This window comes from Chlorocebus sabaeus, chromosome 3 (assembly GCF_047675955.1).
Source record: "Chlorocebus sabaeus isolate Y175 chromosome 3, mChlSab1.0.hap1, whole genome shotgun sequence".
NCBI lineage: Eukaryota > Metazoa > Chordata > Mammalia > Primates > Cercopithecidae > Chlorocebus > Chlorocebus sabaeus.
In genome coordinates this window covers 15,025,454-15,045,818 of record NC_132906.1, presented here as the reverse complement: position 1 = coordinate 15,045,818, position 20,365 = coordinate 15,025,454, and the positions used below count along the sequence as shown (strand labels likewise).

The following is a 20,365-nucleotide window of genomic DNA, read 5'->3' as shown; positions in this document are numbered from 1 at the left end:
TTTTTTTTCTTTCATCCCTTTAGGGGGAACTTCATAAAATGGCATTTAGTAAAACTGTTACTCCTCCTTTATGCTTTTTAAAAACAGTATTCGTACTTCGTGTTAAATTTTTGAAACATTTATTTTTTGGACATACTCCCAACTCCATCCACAAGTCCGGTGAGAATTGGACTCTCCTTTGTGCCTAGATAGCGTTCTGGGTTTTCCTCTATTGTAGCTCCAGTCACAGTTTTTTTAATTGCTTGTGTATTTCTTGCTACCAGACTACACGCATTCTGAGGACAGGTTCTGTGTATTCTGAGGAAGTAGAGAATAAGAGCAAGTACTTGAGGAGAGTCCTGAATGAATGCAAACCCCATCTGGCACTCAGTAATTATGCAATCTTAGACAAGTTAATTAACCTCTTTAATCCTCAGTTTTCTCCACTCTAAGACAGGTATACAAATAGTCATCATCATACTCCTGCAGTTGTTCCCAGGTTGGAATGAAATGCACTATAAAGCACTTAGCATTGGCTTATAATACGCATCCAGTGGAACTTTGCTGCCGCTATTGCTATTTTTCTGTTCACTGTTCACTGAATTCTTCCTTGTTTAATACAATGCCTTGAACATAATAGCACTCAAAACTATTTATTGAATAAATGGTCCTGTCATATGATAATGTTCTATTTACTGATGTCCTAAATAGCTAACCTTTTAAATTAGTGTTTCTTTTATTCCCTTTGTTTCAGTTTGTCAGCTATTATGTATTGCCCTAGGTATGCCTTTCTGTAATAATGTGCAGTGCCTAATTTGCTTGGTTCTGAGAAACCAGATAGCTAACTTCTTTGGGATGATATTTAAGTTAAAGGATTTCCGAGGGCGGGGCGTGCTGGCTCATGCCTGTAATCCCAGCACTTTGAGAGGCCGAGGCTGGGCGGATCACAAGATCAGGAGTTCGAGACCAGTCTGGTCAGTATGGTAAAACCCCGTCTCTACTAAAAATACAAAAAAAATTAGCCAGGCTTGGTGGCGCATGCCTGTAATCCCAGCTACTCAGGAGGCTGAGGCAGGAGAATTGCTTGAACCCGGGAGGCGGAGGTTGCAGTGAGCCGAGATTGCACCACTGCACTCCAACCTGGGCGACAGAGTGAGACTTTGTCTCATAAACAAATAAATAAATAAAGGATTTTCAGTGGTTGCCTGGGGGTCTTTGAGCTTTAGTGCATATTTGAGTCCTAGAACTAATTGGAAGCCTTCCTTTACCTGGGTCTTGTTTCTTAACCAGTCCTTCAGTAAATGATGTGTCATAGTAAATTGTTCCTGAAGTAGTAGTGGGTTACTATGTATTATTTCTCTGATGTTATTTTTAATTGAATTATAATCAACAAAAACATTTTAAATAACAGGGATGCAGTGCAACTCTCAATATTTGAACTAAGACACAAGATTACAGAACTGGAAGCCAAACTCAATACTGACAATGAAGGTATATAAGTAAATACTTACATTTGTGACTCCTGTATAATTATTGTTCATTTTACCAGGATATCTATATACATTAAATTTCATATATTGAATAATAGTACCAAGGTTTCAGTATTGCTTTTTGGCCACATTAATACTAGTTTATGATAGAGGCTTTAAAACTGATACTTCAGAATATCAAACCTATTACTATTTAATTATTTTTCTACCTTTCAAGTTCAAAATGTTCATTAATTAGCAAAACCTTTGTTACATGACATCAATATATTATTTCTTTATTAAATAAATATCAGTTTTCTATTCACCTCAAGTTACACTCTTTGTATCCTAACTTCTAGATTTGGGATATGTTTAAAATCTGTATCTAGGTTTTGGCTATTGTTGTTGGAAGCCTGTTGTTTGGTGTGGAGGATGTTGTGTACATACACACTCATATATCCTTAAAATTTGTAATGTATGCAAGATATGACCCTGCCGTATGTCAACACTTTAAATGGAAGACCTTTGTTTTCCCTGTTCTAAAGAGGTTCATTGACTATTGGGAGAAAGTATCAAACCAGAATATGGATATGAAAAGTCATATGAGTTCTATGTAAGGATAAATGAAAACGTAGAGAAAAGAAACCTAATAGAATTTGGGTGAGGTAATAAAGACAGGCTTTCCAGAACAGCCAGTGCTTGAACTGAATGCTAAAGAACAGGAGGAGTTTATTAGGGTTATCAGGGTGGGCGTTTATACTCTTCCTCAACTGGGGAGCCATGAACAAAAAGGATTAGTGGCCATATGGGAAATAAAATGCCACTTTCTATAAGTACCCAATGCTTTGTTAAAGCTTGGTTGCAGCATACTGCTTTGTCCCAAGGCTGAAGTAGCTTCCTCTATCTCCATATCTATATCTTAGATATAATTGAGTCTCTGGGGGCAGGCTCTAAGTGTACTTATCAAATACTTGCATTGGCAGGGTAGCTGGAACTTCTTCATGTACCCAGTTACAGGAAAAAACAGAAGGCATGCTTACAGGTACACATGCAGTAACTATACCCACTAGTAAAATGTGGCTCAACAAGTTGTACAAGTTCTCAAAAGAAGGAGCTAGTATGTGGGTATAAAGAGAAAAGGTCAGAATGATAGAGAAAGTTCTTTCCTCCGTGGGCCAAAAGTAAGGCCTAAGGTAAAGGGCAGATACATTTACTCCTTTACAGCCAGGGACTGTGTCAGGTGAGGTAGTTACTATTATTCCCATTTATGGAAGAATGAAATTCAGGAATTCAAATAACTTCTAAGGTCATATAGCCAGGGAGTGGCTGAGCCATGACTTGATCCTAGATCATGTATTTGCCATGCCTTCAGTAAATGATAATACAACTGCTATTACCACATCACACTCAAAACAGTTCTGCTTGTCTGTTGCTACGTAGCAAACCACCCTATAATTTAGGAGCTTAAAGCAACAAACTTTCTCTTATAATTCTGTGGATTAACTGGGTTGGTTCACCTGATGGTTCTTGACTGGGATCTCTTGTTCGGTTGCAGTCAGGTATACTGAAGATTCAAGTGAACTGGTTATTCTGTGATGACTCATTCACTTGGCTAACATCTGACACTGGTTTTGACTGGAAGCCCAGCTAGGACTGCCTGTCAGAAATGCCTCTTGTACCGTTTTCTTCCACAGCATGGTGGTTAGGTTAGGATGTATCCCAAGAGCAAGCATTCCAAAAGACATAAGTAGAAACTGCCAGGCCAATCAAGGGCTACTCCCAGAACTGGCACAGGTATATATCCACTGTATTATATTGGTCATAATAGTCATAGATTCAAGGGACTGGAGAGGTAGACTGCTTTAAGGTCACATTACAGAGCAGCACATGGGATGGGATACGTTATTGCAGTCATCTTTGGAAAATACAGTCTGCCACAGGAGCATTAAACATAAAGCCATTTGGGGAATATGCTAAGTAATTAATAAAAGTGGAACATAGGTCATAATGAGAATGCGGTAAAAGATGAGATTAAAGTTTACGAAGGAGATGAATCAAGAAGACTGCATGATGCTAATGAATTTACATTTATCCTGAAGGCAGTGGGGCAATATTAAAGGTGTTTTAAAATGAATTTATTATCGGAAAAAGGTGCATATGCGACAAATATGGGTACATTCACTGTTCAGATAATTTTTTCACCCTTTCTGCTTTCTTCTCAAACCTCTACCACCTCTCTACTCAATCACACTCTTACGTAATGAGCTTACCCTCCTCTTTCAAAGAAAAAAGAGAAGCTATCAGAAGAGGACTTCTGCATGTTTCTACCAACAGAGCTACCCATCTACCTGCACCCTTGCACATCCTCTTCCCTCCTGTTTTATGAATTGTCTGTCCTTATTCTTGTCTCAGGTTATCTCCTCCCTTTGTGCAGTAGATCCTACCTACTCTTACCTACTCAAGGATATCACTCTAGTGATGGCCCTCTCTTCCCTACACTGTTTTCCCTGCTCTACTGGATCATTCCCAACAGCAGACCAACATGCTGAATTTATTTTATCTAAACAACAAATGATAGGCTTCTTTTGGTCCCACTTTTTCCTTTCAGCTAGCATCCCCTGTCCCTGCCCTATTTATAGCAAAAGCCTTCGAAAGAGTAGTTTTTATTTCTACTTTCTCATCTGCTTATTGTTTGATCTTGCTTGTCACTGGATTAATTTTTAGGTAAAACTCTAAAGAGCTTTATATTCTCAGTCACTTCTTGAAGCCTTTTAGGGTTCATAGGAAACTATATGTAGAAAATTTGGCTTTATGTTTTAATTTGAATTTTACAACAAAGTTTAGTAATAAGAAAATGGTAAAAAAATGTTCAGGTGACTTTTTTTTTAAGTGAGAAGAATTAGTATTTGTGTAGAGCTTTAAGTACCTGTTTTAAAAAAATTGAAACCTCACAACTACCCTTTGAAAATAGTATCATTACCTCCATTTTATAGATTGAAAAATGGAGGCTGGGCACGGCAGCTCACACCTGTAATCCCAGCACTTTGGGAGGCCGAGGCAGGCGGATCACCTGAGGTCAGGAGTTCGAGACCAGCCGGGCCAACTTGGTGAAACTGTGTCTCTACTAAAAATAACAAAAGAAAAATTAGCCTGGTGTGGTGGTGGGTGCCTGTAATCCCAGCTACTCTGGAGGCTGAGGCAGGAGAATCGCTTGAACTGGGAGTTGGAGGTTGCAGTGAGCGAAGGTTGCACCATTGCACTCCAGCCTGGATGACAAGAACGAGACTCCATCCAAAAAAAAAAAAAAGGAGACTTACTGACAGCACACAAGGTTGCATCTTCATCCTGGATTTCTCTGTTGAGTCTTTTATAGGCTGGTTTTTATGCCCAAATGCCTTTAGCTAGTGGGTAATGTATTAATAGATCCAATATATTTTTTTAAAATCACCTCAGTAAATGCTAAAATTTTTAAAATAAAATTCCATTTGTTTTTCTTATTTCAAAACAAGGAAAAGAATACTTCTATTTATCTCAAACTAGCGTAATACTTAACAATGAAATAGTAGGGGCATTTCCATTCTTGGGGAAAAAAATACCAAAGCTGCCTGCTGCCATTATTAAAATGCAATATAGTTTTGAAAGTTCCAATTAAGCAATAGAAGTAAGAGTTATAGCTATTAGAGAGGAAGTGATACAATTACTATAAAGATTAGCATATTCATAAATAACTAGAAAATGGTTGGATACAATAATGAAATAAATGTTTATTTTAAAAAACAAATGCCAGCAATAACCAGTTAGAAAAATAGGGTTTTTAAATGATCCCACCCACAACTCCAACCCAAACCATAAAAGATCTGGCAATATTCCTGACAAGAAATATGAGGACCTATATGAAGAGATAACAGAAGACTGTAACTATAAGGGAATAACAGTTCAGTCCAAATTCTTACTTATTTAACATAAGAGATATCATACAGGAAACTCCAGAATAAAATGAATTTGGGAAAGTTTGGCAGCATTAACACTTGTTTGCTGAGCTTCTGAGAGTCTCTGTTAGTAAGTGAAACAAGTAACAGTGTGTATCTTATTGCTACAGAGTCTGTCAGTCTTAGGTGATCTCTATTTTAATGTTAATGCTGTTCATTTGTGCCTAAACTCCAAAGTGGGGGAAGGTATAGTGTGGCGTGTCCAACCCTCCACTTCTGATAATGGCCTGAACTAGTTTTTCAGGTTTCTTTGAGATTCCCTTTGGCCAAGAGGTGGATACATTCCCTCTGTTGGGGGGGTCTTAGGATTTTTTTTTTTTTAGTTTATATTCCCCCTTTTTTGTTCAAGGTATGCAGAGGCAGTATCCATAGCTAAGCTTTTATTAGCTTAAGTTCTGGGGTGGTGTGACTACTTGCCCCTGGTCCATCATGCTTCTCGGTGGGACCCCTATTGCCAAGGAACTTAGAGTCAAAGACTTACATCCAATTAAACGTTTTAGGCTAGATAGGAGTGGAGATGAGCAGGTATTCAGTAATCTTTAAAACCCCTTTTAGGTAACATAAGAGCCAAAAACCAAAAGCCAAAAAATAAGGTTATAAAGTTGAGTTATCTATAAATTTTCTGCATTGAGATACTGTAATCTTGACTTGTAGCAATTAGCTATACAAAACACAAGCATTTTGTTCAGCTGTTTAGGCATCTGTGTGTCTGTCCCTGATTTGGAGGGTCTTAATTAATTTTATCCCTCAAAATCTGGCCCTTACAATGACACACTTCTGCGATAGCCCCTGGGCCTGGAGGGATTGAATAGTTTCAAATTCTGGAGGTAAAAAAAAATGTGAAGTATTAGCAATGTTTCACACAAAAAGGTCATAAGCCCTGCCTAGTTCTGACAATTACAGGAAAGGAAACTTATAGGTAGCTAAACATTTAAATTATTTAGTATCAAGGCACAGAATAAATTATATTATTTTAGATAGAGGCAAAATTATTAAGTGAATCTTAATTTTTCTGTAGTACAGGTGTGTCCCTGTGTCTCATGAAGGTAGTTTACTATGATTGTCATCTTTTCCCAGATCTAAAGATGGGGCTTTGGTTAACTTAGATTTGCTGTCAGATACTGGCAGGAGTCAGTGCCTTCTTTAGATGAGATATGTGTACCCAGGAATCAAAGCCCTGTAACTTCATAGCACAAGGATTAGTTAATAGCACCTGATAAGGACCTTTTTAAGGGGCTGGAGGTGGTGACGCTAGAGTCCATGACTTGACTGGAAGCTGTAAAAAGATTCTATAACCTTGCAGCAATTAACTTTTATAGCTTTGATAAACACCAGCAATAAGCCAGAGACTTAATTTTGGTTTCAATTTTGAAGATGTTTCTCAAAAATGTTAAAGGGCTCAAAACATTTGATTAAAACAGATCCACAGGTCATTGTAAACCAATAGTTACTAATTTAACCAAAATGATCATTGAAAGACTTAAAGGCAATACAGAAGGTTACATGCACGTAACAACTTTCGGCCTTTTGGGTCTCAGTTTTTCTAAGCAATTAAAAATCTAATAAAGACAACATATGAATTATTTTGATAGAAAGTAAAATGTTGTTTCTTATGCCAGTTACTAGAAAGGCAAAGAAAAACCTGCAGTGTGACTACTTCTCCTTATAGGAAGCCTATTTAGACAACCTGGAAGTTAAACCTGATGAAAAATGTACTTGAATTTAATCAGACACAGGAAGAATGTGTTCAGGGTTATGAGTACAGCAGAGGAATACATATTTCTTAGTAACTGCATGAGAAGTTTCTTGATTACATTGAAAAATTTAAACCTATCAAGAAAGCCAAGAGTACAGATTCAAATTATACTGGAGGAAAATATTGCTTTTCTAAAACATTTTAGCATCAGGCCGCAACAATGGAACCAGAGGAAAAATGTTACAGAAGCTAATTTAAAAGCTGAAGGAGAGAGCGCTCATCTCAGGCCTTCTCAGGCGGAGGAAAAACTGAAAGCAGTGAGACAGCAATAGTTGAACTTCTGAGATACGATTCTGAGAAGTTTTTAAAAGAAACAGGCTCTAAAATTTTAAAAATCTCTTGTAATTTTATTAAGAGAAAAGTAATACCTTAAGAAAACCTTGTTGTAGGATAGGGGATCAATCTTAGAATGACTGTTAAAAATAATTCCCTTTTAATTATAGCCAAGTTAATACATAAAATAACTTTTGTGATTTTTCTTTTACAAACCTTATCATAACTGACATAGACCATTTATTACATGCTTGGACTTTCTGATTTGTCCTAAAATTTTCTGTCTTCTAAATAACCAGCCATTTTATTTTAGGACAAGAATTTACTATATAAAATCTTTCTCATGTAAAATTATTTGTTTGTTTTATAACCTTTTTATTATAAACACATTTTTGTATCCACAACTTTCTTTATATCTCCCCTACTCACTGATTCTTTTTTATCTTCTTTTAGAAATAACTTTTAAATAACCTTTGAATTACTTAAATTACTCTTTTTAAAAAAATGAAAACACAACTTATGGAATTATATATTAGAATTCTTATTCTTAGTAACCTTAAATTTTAGTGAAAACTTGGGAAGCAAGAAATCCTGAACTGTTTATCAGATGTTAGCATTTTCTGGATGAAACCATTCTACAGTTTTAGAAGTATGTTTTCCCACATCATAATCTTTTCTTAATTGGAATTGTCCCAGAAATCTAATTATTATCAATTGGATTGGAGCATCTATTATTTAATTCAAAACAATTTTAAGATTTAAAATTACATAAAAAGTCCACTTACAGGCATTTATCTCATTTACATGTATTCACTCTTTCCATTTTTTAATAGTTTATCTAGATTACTTCTGAGAATTGAGATACTACACAAAACTAATCATTATTTAAAGTTATTACTGGGCCGAGCACAGTGGCTCATGCCTGTAATCTCAGCACTTTGGGAGGCCCAGGTGGGCAGATCATGAGGTCGGGAGATCGAGACCATCCTGGTGGCTAACACGGTGAAACCCCGTCTCTACTAAAAAAGATACAAAAAAATTAGCCGGGCATGGTGGCGGGCGCCTGTAGTCCCAGCTACTTGGGAGGCTGAGGCAGGAGAATGGTGTGAACCTGGGAGGCGGAGCTTGCAGTAAGCCAAGATTGCGCCACTGCACTCCAGCCTGGGCAAGAGAGCAAGACTCTGTCTCAATAATAATAATAATAATTTCCCTATTAACCATTTTTAAAATCTGAACAGTAAACAGTGAGCACCTAATTAAGAACCTTAAAATTAAATGTGTTTGCTGATGACTCAGAAGATTTAGCTGTTTCATTGAACTAACAATCTTAAGTTAATCTTATTTGTCAAAAAAAAATACACAAAGATTATTCTGTTTTTGGCTGAGTGTAAAGTCTTAGAACCTTTATGTCAACCCTTGACAGCTTAGTATACACACTGATACAAATATAAAACCACTTAGGTAAAAACGTATGTGGACAATTCTGAAGACATTTCTATTTTTATCAATAATTTTAAAACCAGTTTTATTAAAGATTCACATGCACTTGAAAAGCATTTGGACTTAATTTTTGAGTACTCGTTTACTTATAAGCCAATTTGATAGCATGCTAGACACAACACAGAACATAATACATGAACATTACATAAATATATCTAAACATGTATACATACATGCACAAGGAAATAACCAATAGCTTTTACCTTGGAACTCTAGCCATGAGATAGCATTACAAACTCACAGACATACAAAAGTTAGCTGGCTCCAAGTTCTTTTTCTGACAAAATTGAAACCTGGTCATATGGCCAAACTTCGTTTGCCCTAATAGGTAATCCAAGGAAATCTGTGAACCAAAATTTTGGGTAAAACAGTCTCTATGGCAATTTTTTTAAACCCCTTTTACCCTTGTTTTTTTATTTTCAGTTTCAAACAACTTTCCAGTGTTTACATTCTAGTTAGACCATAAATGAATCTTAGCACCAGCAGCTTAGTAACAGCAGATTTAAAGCAGGCAGAAAAGAGAAGAAGATAGCTTTAGAAGACTCTACTTAACTCTGTAGCTTCAGGTTAACTATTTGAGCTCTAAATTTTTCTTGCTGTAATTTGCCCGTCAGTTTAAAATGTACACAAAAATGGACCATATGTAATCAGCTGGAGTCCCAAAGAGGATGACAAAATGGGGCCAGGATGTTGAAAGTTGTTTTTCCTCTTCAGTACTGGTTTCCTGGTTTGAACAGGAAAAGATAAAAAGAAAGGAGTGGAGAGGAGAAAGGAGGTCAGGTTTTGTGGGCAGGAAGAGGAAAGAAAAAAGAAGGAAGGGAGGCTTATGAGCCTTCCAGCCACTGCACAGTACCCCTACCTCGCTTGTTTATCTCCTCTTAGGGAGAGCCTCAGCACCCCAGACCTGCAGGGTGTGGGATGAATCCCTCCCATTTCCTCAAGTCACCAGTCAAGGTAAACTGTTTCGAGCCAGAGGAAGCTAAGGGTGGTTTTGGCTGAGAAGAGTAGGACTGTAGATGGCTTCTGAGATAATCAGGATGATGAAGTTGGAAAAAAGGGGAAAGAGAGAAAGAGATCAGGGTGCACAAAGATCTCACACACGGACAAACAGGTGGTGTGCCTCCAAACAAATCCCTGGTTAAGGGGCTGTGTAGACTCCCACATCCCTCATTTCAGTTTCAAATGGCTACCCCCAGGCAACTGAGTCAGAACTGAGCAAAGGCCCAAGGTTACAGCAAATACAAACAAAACCAATGCATAAAATGCTCATATAGTGTCACTGGCAGCCAAGTCTAAATAAAGCAGAGCCCCAGCGACACCCCAAAAGAGGCAGACGGTGGTTGGGTACACTCTGACTAATGTACCTAGTTCCAAAGTTTGTCAACTTCTCCAGAGGTCACTTTGCACCAGTGAAGCATTGAAGGTAGCAGACACCATAGCAGGAAGAAAAGAGAGGATCCCTAAGACAAAAGATTCTTGGCAACTGCTGAGAAATTCCCTAATATCCTAGCCATGGGTCAGCTAGCTGTCAGCAACTAGTATTCACAGGTGGCCCTATGCCCCATCTGACAGAAACCAGACTGGCGGGCTCAGGCCCTGGAGCATACAGCACTCACCATACGGGACACTAAAATTGTAACCAGCAATTATAAGTGCTGATTGCATAGTGCAATTAACAAGAGCGAGGTCTGATAGAGAGAAAGTGACTTCATTGACCAAAACCAATAATGGACAAGTGGCCAGATTCCCATCCAAAATAACCATGTCCAATTTCTAGGGGAAAGGCAGGGGGCTTACAAAGGGAAACTTAATATGGGAGGCATGCAGGAGTTGTGCTGGTTACAAGGTCTATGTGTCTTGTTTTGGTGTCTCTGTTGGGTCTTTTGTGTTGTCCCATGTTGATGTTGGGGTTAATAAAGTCACTTTCCACCAGACCTTGCTCTTATTAATTGGACTCTGTAAGTGGCGAGCAGCCGGATTGCATTTGGTTACAATTGTATACTACTAGGTCGGTCGGTCTATCTATCTTATTTTATTTTTGTTTTTCTGAGAAAAATTTTTATTTTTTTGAGATGCAGACTTGCGATGTCACCCAGGCTAGAGTGCAGTGAGTGGTGCGATCTCAGCTCACTACAACCTCCGCCTCCTGGGTCCAAGCAATTCTCCTGCCTCAGCCTCCTGAGTAGCTGGGATTACGGGCGCCTGCCACCACACCCGGCTAATTTTTGTATTCTTTAGTAGAGACGGGGTTTCATCACATTGACCAGGCTGCTCTGGAACTGCTGACCTCAGCCTCCCAAAATGGTGGGATTACAGGTGTGAGCCACCATGCCTGACTGACTTGTCTATATTTGATGATTGACTTAAAAGTCAATAATATTTTAAAATAAAATGGTGTCAGAATTTATAAACTGTACTCAGAGGTGCCGAAAATAAATTGCATTTTTAATTTTTTGGTAACCATTCTCATCTTGGTCTGAAGCATCCATTCCCATGGTAGGAAAGGGGATACCATGACAAAGGGAGACTTTAGGTAGCAAGTTATAAAGATGATACCATGCAGCTGGGCTCTACTGTGTCTTTTGGGTAAATGTTTAGTCTTTCAGGGCTTCTCCTTTCTTCTTGCTCCTTTCCAAAGCTTTTGGGTTAATGACTTTCAGTTTCAGTATGGGAGGGTGTTCCAGCCCCTTTGGTAGGCCACATTTGCATAAAGATGAGGGTGTAAGGGAGACCTGTGTCTGGGCTGAGGAGGTTGGTAGTGGTATGTGCTAATACTCTTTCTCCTTAACTCCTCCACCAACTGTTATGTAGCAGCAGTTATTTCAGACATGTGAAGAGCATTTAAAGTTGAAAAAGAAGCCATCTTTTTGCCCTCTACAAAGCCTGACTTTAAAGACTAGAAAAAGTTAGCTTTGGACTTTGAATCTGAACAAAGACCTTTTAATTTTAGGCTGTATTCTTCTTTTTCCCCAGATATAAGAAAAATGCTTTGACTTTAATAGCTAAAGGGGTTTAGCAAAAGAAAAATGCTTAAGGTTAAGAGAAAATGCCTGAGAAGATAGCTAAATGTACATTGTTCCTTCAGCTTAGCAGTTAAGAGGATGTGATTTCAAAGGCAGATAAAACTGGATTTAAAACCCGGTTTTTCCCTTATTTATTAGCTCTGTCATCTTAAGAATATTATTTGACATCTTCGAACCTTGGTTTCCTCATCTTTGTAAAATAGGTAACTACATTTCTAAAATGAGGATTAAATTAGTTAATGTATGTAAAGCATTGTGTGCTTTACACACAGCAGACACATAAGTGATAGTTATTAAGCAGACTTCAGAATTGCTTTCAAAGGAAAAGAATGAACATGACATTGGGTAGGTGAGTAATGTTTAGGATATTTTATGTACATATAAGTATATATAAAATATATAAATATATCAAGTTTCCTTGGAACTTTAAATATTCATATGTATTTATGGATATATATATGAAATATCATATATGAAATATATGAATATTATATATATGGGTATTTCAAGTTCCAAGGAAAGAAACATGTCCTGATATTCCGTCTAATTGAATTCATTGTAAGGATGCACAAGAAGTAAAAGAAAAAAGGGGGTGGGAAATAGGGAAGAAGAGGAATTGTAGTAGTTGTAATAAGGTTTGGCTGTGTGGTAGCCTGAGTGTGGGTCTAATTCTTGCAATCTAGAAAATCTTACTAACAGAAATATAGACTTAATAATTATTTCCTTCTAGTTGATCTGTATTGCCAATAAAGTAAAATGTAGTAATAGACTAAGATCAAGCTCTTCATGTTATTTTAATGAATAAATGAGAGGTGTTGGGGTTATCTTGATTGTTTCCCCGTTTTTACTCAGGTAGTGAATGGAAAACCCGTTATGAGACACAACTTGAATTAAATGATCAACTAGAAAAGCAAATTGTTTATCTCAAGGAGAAGATGGAAAAAATCCGTGGAAACTCTTCAGGTACAAAACCAATCATATGTATGTTTTATAATTTGAGTTAAAACTGATAAAACATTAAGTGTTCGTATTTGATTTATTCTAGATAGACTATCTTCTATTCGTGTCTATGAACGAATGCCAGTGGTGAGTAGAAATATGATTAAACACAAAGAATAATTGAAGGAAATTATGTCTATTTTTTTCAGACGTATTTCAAACAGAAGTTTGAAGACTAGGGCAAGGTCCAAATAAACTAGTTTTTTCAGGGGACCTGTTTGAAGTAACAACAAATAATTTTCAAGTAGCTATAGGTGGAGCACTAAGTTGCCAGCTATATTCACAGGCCTCCTGAAGAGCAGAGCATGTGTGGATACTGCGTTTTGAATCACTGCCAACCTTTAGAGAGAAAGATATAGACAAATACTGTGTTTTCGCTAATAATGGATCAAGGAGAAATAAGTGTTTTTGCACACTTGTTATTTTCAACCCAGACATGCCTTTATTTCCATATCTTGGAAAGTCAGGAATTTTTCTTTTTTAATTCGAAAAATTGTATGTTTTCCCGTGTGCTGTCATAGAGTTATATCGCCCTCTTGTGGCATTTAGAAATCGTTGCTAGAGCTGTGTTAAGCTTAGTGCCTTTTCTTAATTGCAGGTAGAATTTTATTAGTACCTACTGGATATAAAATATTCTAGCTACCTGCTTCTTGATAACTGAGGCTCAGTCCTAGCTCACGAGAGTGGGTATCACCACCTTCGTGGAGAGTAGCAACAAGTGCTGGTATGACTTGGTAAAATACCTTAGGGCATATCTAAGGAGCATTTAATTGGTTTTCTAACTACTACCTGAGACTCTGGAACATATTCATGTTGGCAAAACTACATTTATTTTCCTTGACGTATTTGTGTTATTTCTGAAGAAAATGTGGTTCTCTAAGAGGTTTAATAATTTAGATCCAGAGACAGAGAATTATATTTCTGCACAGTAAAGGACTGAAGAAATATTAACACAAGGAAAAGTGAGACCACAGACTAAGCAGAAAGGAAAGAGAATGAAAGTTCAGTATAAATAGTACTCTATTCTCTGGATAGGTGCTTTCATGAGTGTTTGGTACTCATGAATCCAAGAGGGTTATGTCTGAGCAGCAGACATTAGAAATCTAGCCAAGGAGTCAGCGATAAAAGTGTCCAAATGCTAAACAAAAAGCACTGGGATCCAACAATCCTATATCCAGTCAAGAGACCCTCTTAGCTAAGGACAAAAGATATACTAAGTCTTATTCTTTGATATAAAGAATAATATTTGTGAAATTTAGACATATAATTGTGTAATGCAGACCTATTTTTGGCTTCCTGTTAAATTGACAATTAGGCAAAAGGGCTTAAATTAGTTGTGTTTGTGGGATAGGGTATGAATTCAAACACCATCTGTAAATTTCCCGATTCTTTATCCTTGTTGTGGATTGTTTAGTGTTTAGGAGTAATCTGTACAGACATACTTATGAAATTGATGTGTTAGTTTGAATACTAATTTTGAGTAACTTCAAACTGCAGATTTGCTTATGGGTAGCAAAAGGATGGGCACTCGTTGACTAGTATATGTGTAATATTTTAAATGTTATTTGACAAAAATATATAAAATATTATCTTCAAACTATATCATTAAAGTGGACTTTATTTTAATATAATTTTATCTTTTTTTTATTGTGGTAAATATACATAATGTAAAATTTACCATTCAGCATTTTTTTTTTTGAGGGAGGGTCTCACTTTGTCACCTAGGCTGGAGTATAGTGGTTCAATCTCAGCTCACTACAGCCTTTGCCTCCTGAGCTCAAGCAGTCCTCTCACCTCAGCCTCCTGAATAGCTGAGACTACAGGTTCATGCCCCCATGCCTAGCTAATTATTGTATTTTTAGTAGAGATGATGTTTCACCATGTGTCCCAGGCTGGTCTCAAGCTCCTGAGCTCAAGCAATCCACCTGCCTCACCTCCCAAAATTACGGGTGTGAGTCACCATACCCCGCCTGTTTCAGACATTTTGAAATGTAAAGTTCAGTGTGATTTTAATATTTTGGAAAAAATTATTCACATATGTGAGAGTGAAGCTTTAGTCTTTGTTCTGATATTAGGTTGATGCCTCCAACCTTTTTTTTCTTGAGGTTCACTTTTCTCCTCTGAAGGTAAGATAGATTATATTATCTTCTAAGTGTCTTTCAGTGGGGTAATTTGTTAAAATTTTATTTTAGCGTGATGTATCAATTAAAGGTTGCATTTGGCAAAATATAAGAGAAAGGTTTAAACAAGTAAAGTTTTTTTTTTCTCTTTTCTTTTTTTTCCTCATGTGACAGAAAGTATGAGGTTTGCAGTCCAGGGGTGGTGCAGTGGCTGTATAATGCCTTCAGGAATCCAGGCTTCCCCTAAGTTTCTACTCTGCCATCTGTTTGTGAGTGGCTTTTGTCTTCCTGTTTAAAGATGGCTGCTTCACCTTCTCAGCTGCTTCACATTATCATTCAAAAAAAGAAGTAGGTGAAGGAGAAATGGCCAAGGTGAAAGCCAGTCAGGTCTACTCCCCTTCAAAGAGCTTTCTAAGATGCTGCTCCCCTTGACATTTCACTGGGAGTTAGAACTGTATCATATGGCCACCTTCGTGTGCGTGACAGGCTGGGAAATGTAGTGTTTTACTGAATATACAGGAAGAAGAGGAGAGTGGATTGTGAGTGTACAGTTGGCTGTATCTGCCACACACAAAGTCATTTAAAGTGAAGGCATTTCATTTTATGTATTCAATTCATTCATACATATTCATTCAATATGTATTCAGTTGATATTATTTGGAAAATAAAAGGCAAAGAAAAAGAATATTATAAAATCAAACATATACACTGTTGACAGTTGTTTTTAGTAATTTTTGTATGCATACATATTGATTTAAAAGAACAACCAAATGAATAAGTCAGCCAACAAACGAAGTGAAAAAGGATTACAGCTAGTTTTTATTGTTTAAAATATAATTATAACCTTACTGCATGGACAACTTTGAATCCTATGCTAATCAGGATAATTAAGTCAATTATTTCTTATGTTATATTCTCTTCATGTGCATTTTTCAAGGCTATATTACGTTCCATTGTGTTGGAATGCGAATGTTCAATTACTTTTCCCTATAACTTGGTATTCTAGGTTGTTTCTGGTTTTAATTTTGAGTTAAACAAAACCCACAGAATATATTATGGCGAACAACTCCATATTCTAGTATTTATAAATCTTCAGATCTGTGTCCCTTTTTTATTTTAAATTTTTTAATGAAAACAATTTATAGAGTTGAGATCTCTTTTGTTCTCCTCCCTGTCTTGTTTTTGCTTCCTTCTCATAGGCAAAGACTACCATGAATTTGGTATATATTATTTCAGTTTATTTTTTAATATCTCTGTACATGTTGTATGTATAAAAATGCATTAAAAATATCATACTATGCATATCATTCTTTTATTCTTTAATTCCATTCATGTTAATAAAGATCTAGTAAATTTTATCAGTTGTATAGTATTTCATTATATGTGTATATCCTTAATATGTTTATTAGCTTATTTATGTATATCAAGAATTTTTCAAAATCTCACTATGACAAGCATTGCCGCAGTGAATATCCTTATATGTGTCTTTCAGTGCAAAGTGTTCCTCTAGGCTTAGCAAACTTTTCTGTAGATGGATAAATAGTAAATATATTCAGCATTGCAGCCATATGATCTCTGATCTCTGTTGTAGCTATTCAGCCTTGCTGCTCTAGTATAAAGGGAGCCATACACAATACCTATTTGGTGGACTGTATTCTAAAAAATCTTGGTTTACAAAAACAGGCAGAGGCTGAATTTGATATTTAGGCTATAGTTTGCCCGCCCCTGCTTTAAGGCAGTAATCCATAAACTTTGATAGGTTACAGAATCACCTAGGGCACTTCATAAAAATACAAAGGCCAAGTCCTGTCCTTCAACCTACTTGCCACCTCTATATTTTTATTAACTCTTCATGTAATTCTAATAAAAAAGTTTGAGAACCACTGCTTCAAGTATACATATAAAAGTGGAATTTTAAAATAATAAGATAGGTACATTTTCAAATTATTATAAAGTATTTCTGGGTCAGTCTGTCTAAAGACACCCCAGATCTACAGTTAGTTCAGTTTTTCTGGAATAAATAAGAGGGACGATGAGTGATGAAGCTGGAAATATATGCAGGGGCTAAATAATAAAGGATTTGGTATTCATGTTAGGGAGTGTGGATTTTCTTATATGTGATAAGAAGCTACAGAAATATTTTATATAGAGATTAAAATATCCTCCCACCCCCACCCCAACCACCATGAAGAAAGGATTCCTCAGGGTGGGTTAGAATTGAATAAAAGAAACCAGTTAGGATGCTTTTGTTGTAGTCTAGGTAAGGGAAGGTGGGTTTTTTAGCTTGGGCAGTATTATATGGGGATGGAGCAGAGGAGACAGATTAAAGATCTATTTAGGAATGAGGATTTCATGAATACTTGAGAATTTAATGTGAGACTGCAAGAGAATTTAATGACAGTTGAGGGTTTTGGCTTGAATAACTTCATGGATTACAATGAACAGGATAATAGAAATTGCAACTAGTTAGAATGTTAGGAAATGGTAAGTTTAGTTTGTTTGTGTGTATTACACCGGTGATAGTGGTTTGGAAGCAACTGAAAATAGTTTTAGATTATGGAAAATTGCTTCTCTGAAAATAGAGGTCACCAAGTCATAAGTGTCACATGAAGTCATGAAACTACAAGGGATTGCTCGGGAAAATATATGCAGTCTGAAAAATATGATTGAGGTTGAAACCTTGGGGAATGCTAACACTTAAAGTGTTAGGAGGCAATTTAGGGAATATTATTGAGAAGGAAAAATACTGAGAAAGGATGAGGGGGACAGCTGGAAGAATGGTATCATAGAAGTCAAGAAGGGGATGGCTTTATGAAAGTTCAGCAAAAGAATGTTCTAGAAACTTCTGCTGTAGGAGAGGATAAAATGCGTTGTCCAGAGTTCAGGCAAATTATTCAAAAGTGAAGAAAGAAGTGCCAATTAGAGGCTAGGATGTTAGGAGAAAATGTGATGTGGTGTGTAGTGGAAGAGTGGGGGTGAGAAAATGTACTGAGTATAACCTATTTTACCTAGAAACATAGGTTTTGGAATCAGACCATCATGGCTTAAATTCAGACTATGGGACACTGAGGAAGCTATTTCATCTCTCTGAGGCTTAATTTCCTCATCTGTAAAATTGAGTTAATTAAACTGTCATGCAGGGTTACTGTGAAGATTATTAGAGGTAGATAAAACAAATAGCATAGTGCCTGACATAGTAAGCTCTGTGTTAGTTCCTGTCCTATTTTCCCTTGATAAAGGAAAAGTACTATTTTATTAAAACAAGTCTGTTGTGAAATCAACCCCAATCACCTTGGAAGGGATAAGCATAAGGCCCGAAGATGTGCAATCTGTTTTCACTTATTAAGCTGTGCTGTTATGTAAGTTGTGAATCTTCTGAATCTTCTGGTACCTTCTCAAAACTATAATAGAATTCGTTAGATATTTAACACTCTTTTTTAGAGACGGAGTCTCACTCTGTTGCCCAGGCTGGAGTGCAATGGCGTGATCTTGGGTCACTGCAACCTCTGCCTCGCGGGTTCAAGCCATTCTCCTGCCTCATCCTCCCAAGTAGCTGGGATTACAGGCGCCCATCACCACGCCCAGCCAATTTTTGTGTTTTTAGTAGAGATAGGGTTTTGCCATGTTGGCCAGGCTGAACTCCTGACCTCAGGTGATCCGCCTGCCTCACCTCCCATTACAGGCATGAGCCACCTCACTTGGCCAGTATTTAACACTCTTAATAAAAAGTGCAGAACCTCTACTTCCCTTGAGCTAGTTGGGTGTACATTTTCTAGTCTCTTCCATGTGCATTCACCATAAAGGGACTTAGTGCCTACCTGAAATTCCTTCCAAGAGTTCCCAGGTATGTTCATCAAAGACTTGTAGCCATCTTAATGTATATTAAAGGTGTATTATTTTTTAATTTTAATGTTTAAGTTCTGGGGTACAAATGTACAAATGCAGGATGTGCAGATTTGTTACATAGGTAAACATGTGCCATGGTGGTTTGCTGCACCTGTCAGCCCATCAGCTAGGTATTAAGTCCAGCATGCATTAACTATTTTTCCTAATGCTCTCCACTCCCTCCACCCCACCCCCTAACAGGCCCCAGTGTGTGGTGTTCCCTTTCTGTTTCCATGTGTTCTCAACGTTCAGGCCCCACTTATAAGTGAGAACATGTGGTGTTTGGTTTTCTGTTCCTGCATTAGTTTACTGAGGAAAATGGCTTTCAGCTCCATCCATGTCCCTGCAAAGGATATGATCTCTTTCCTTTTTATGGTTGCATATTATTCCGTGGTGTATATGTACCACATTTTCTTTACCCAGTCTATCATTGATGGGCATTTGGGTTGATTCCATGTCTTTGCTATTGTGAATAGTGCTGCTTAATGTATACTTAAGTATACATACATTATGTATACATACATTATATATGTATACTAATGTATATTAAAAGTATACATTCTGAGGATTTCCCCAGAAATTTCGTAGGTCTGGAGTAAGGCCTGGACATTTGTATTTTTTTGGCAGACATCTCAATAGGCTCTATTACAGAGCACCACTTGAGATCAACAGATGTAGGGGATCTATATCCCTCAGAGAAAGATGCACAATACGGACTTGCTTGTGAAAAGTTAGTGTAATGGCTCTTATCAACAAGCCCCACCATACCCCTACAGTCAATTGTATTGCAAAGTGGAAGTCCTGTTCCTTGATTCATTTAGAGTCATAAAAGTGATGACCCCTATTTTTCTCTTTCTCTAGTTTTCCTATCAATACCCACCCCCTTGTCCTCCATGACACCCAGGCAGCTTGGATTCTTTGGGGAAATCTCTTACCAGTGCATATGCTTTGTCGGTCAGATGGATCCTGTTCCTAAAGCTAGCAAGACTAGCTGGTGGTGAAAAGAACAGGGGAGAAGGTGTAGAAACGAGAAACATTATTTAGGAAAATACTTAATTTCATTGAAACATTCTCGGGAAGACTCTTGATCAATTTGTAGAAAACCAATTCACAGGAAGCCAATTTGCCAAAATCCAAATCCTTGAATATGTTCTAATGAATATAATTTTATTTAGCAACATTTTAAGAGCCGGGCACGGTGGCTCAAGCCTGTAATCCCAGCACTTTGGGAGGCCGAGACGGGTGGATCACGAGGGCAGGAGATCGAGACCATCCTGGCTAACACGGTGAAACCCCGTCTCTACTAAAAAGTACAAAAACTAGCCGGGCGAGGTGGCGGCGCCTGTAGTCCCAGCTACTCCGGAGGCTGAGG

The 20,365-nt window shown here is 37.3% G+C and overlaps 1 protein-coding gene across 11 annotated transcripts in view; it reads left to right on the top strand.

Moving 5' to 3' along the window:
* CCDC169 (coiled-coil domain containing 169) overlaps window positions 1-20,365 on the top strand; it is a 70,319-nt gene that overhangs the window by 785 nt on the left and 49,169 nt on the right. For 6 of the 11 annotated variants that reach the window (XM_073013403.1, XM_073013398.1, XM_073013390.1 and 3 more), the window contains exons 2-4: window positions 1,391-1,470; window positions 12,842-12,952; window positions 13,035-13,075. In XM_073013403.1, the coding sequence (XP_072869504.1) occupies window positions 1,391-1,470; window positions 12,842-12,952; window positions 13,035-13,075 (232 nt within the window). The remainder of the gene's footprint in view (window positions 1-1,390; window positions 1,471-12,841; window positions 12,953-13,034; window positions 13,076-20,365) is intronic. The other 5 variants (XM_007960132.3, XM_007960129.3, XM_007960131.3 and 2 more) reach the window with 2 other exon arrangements.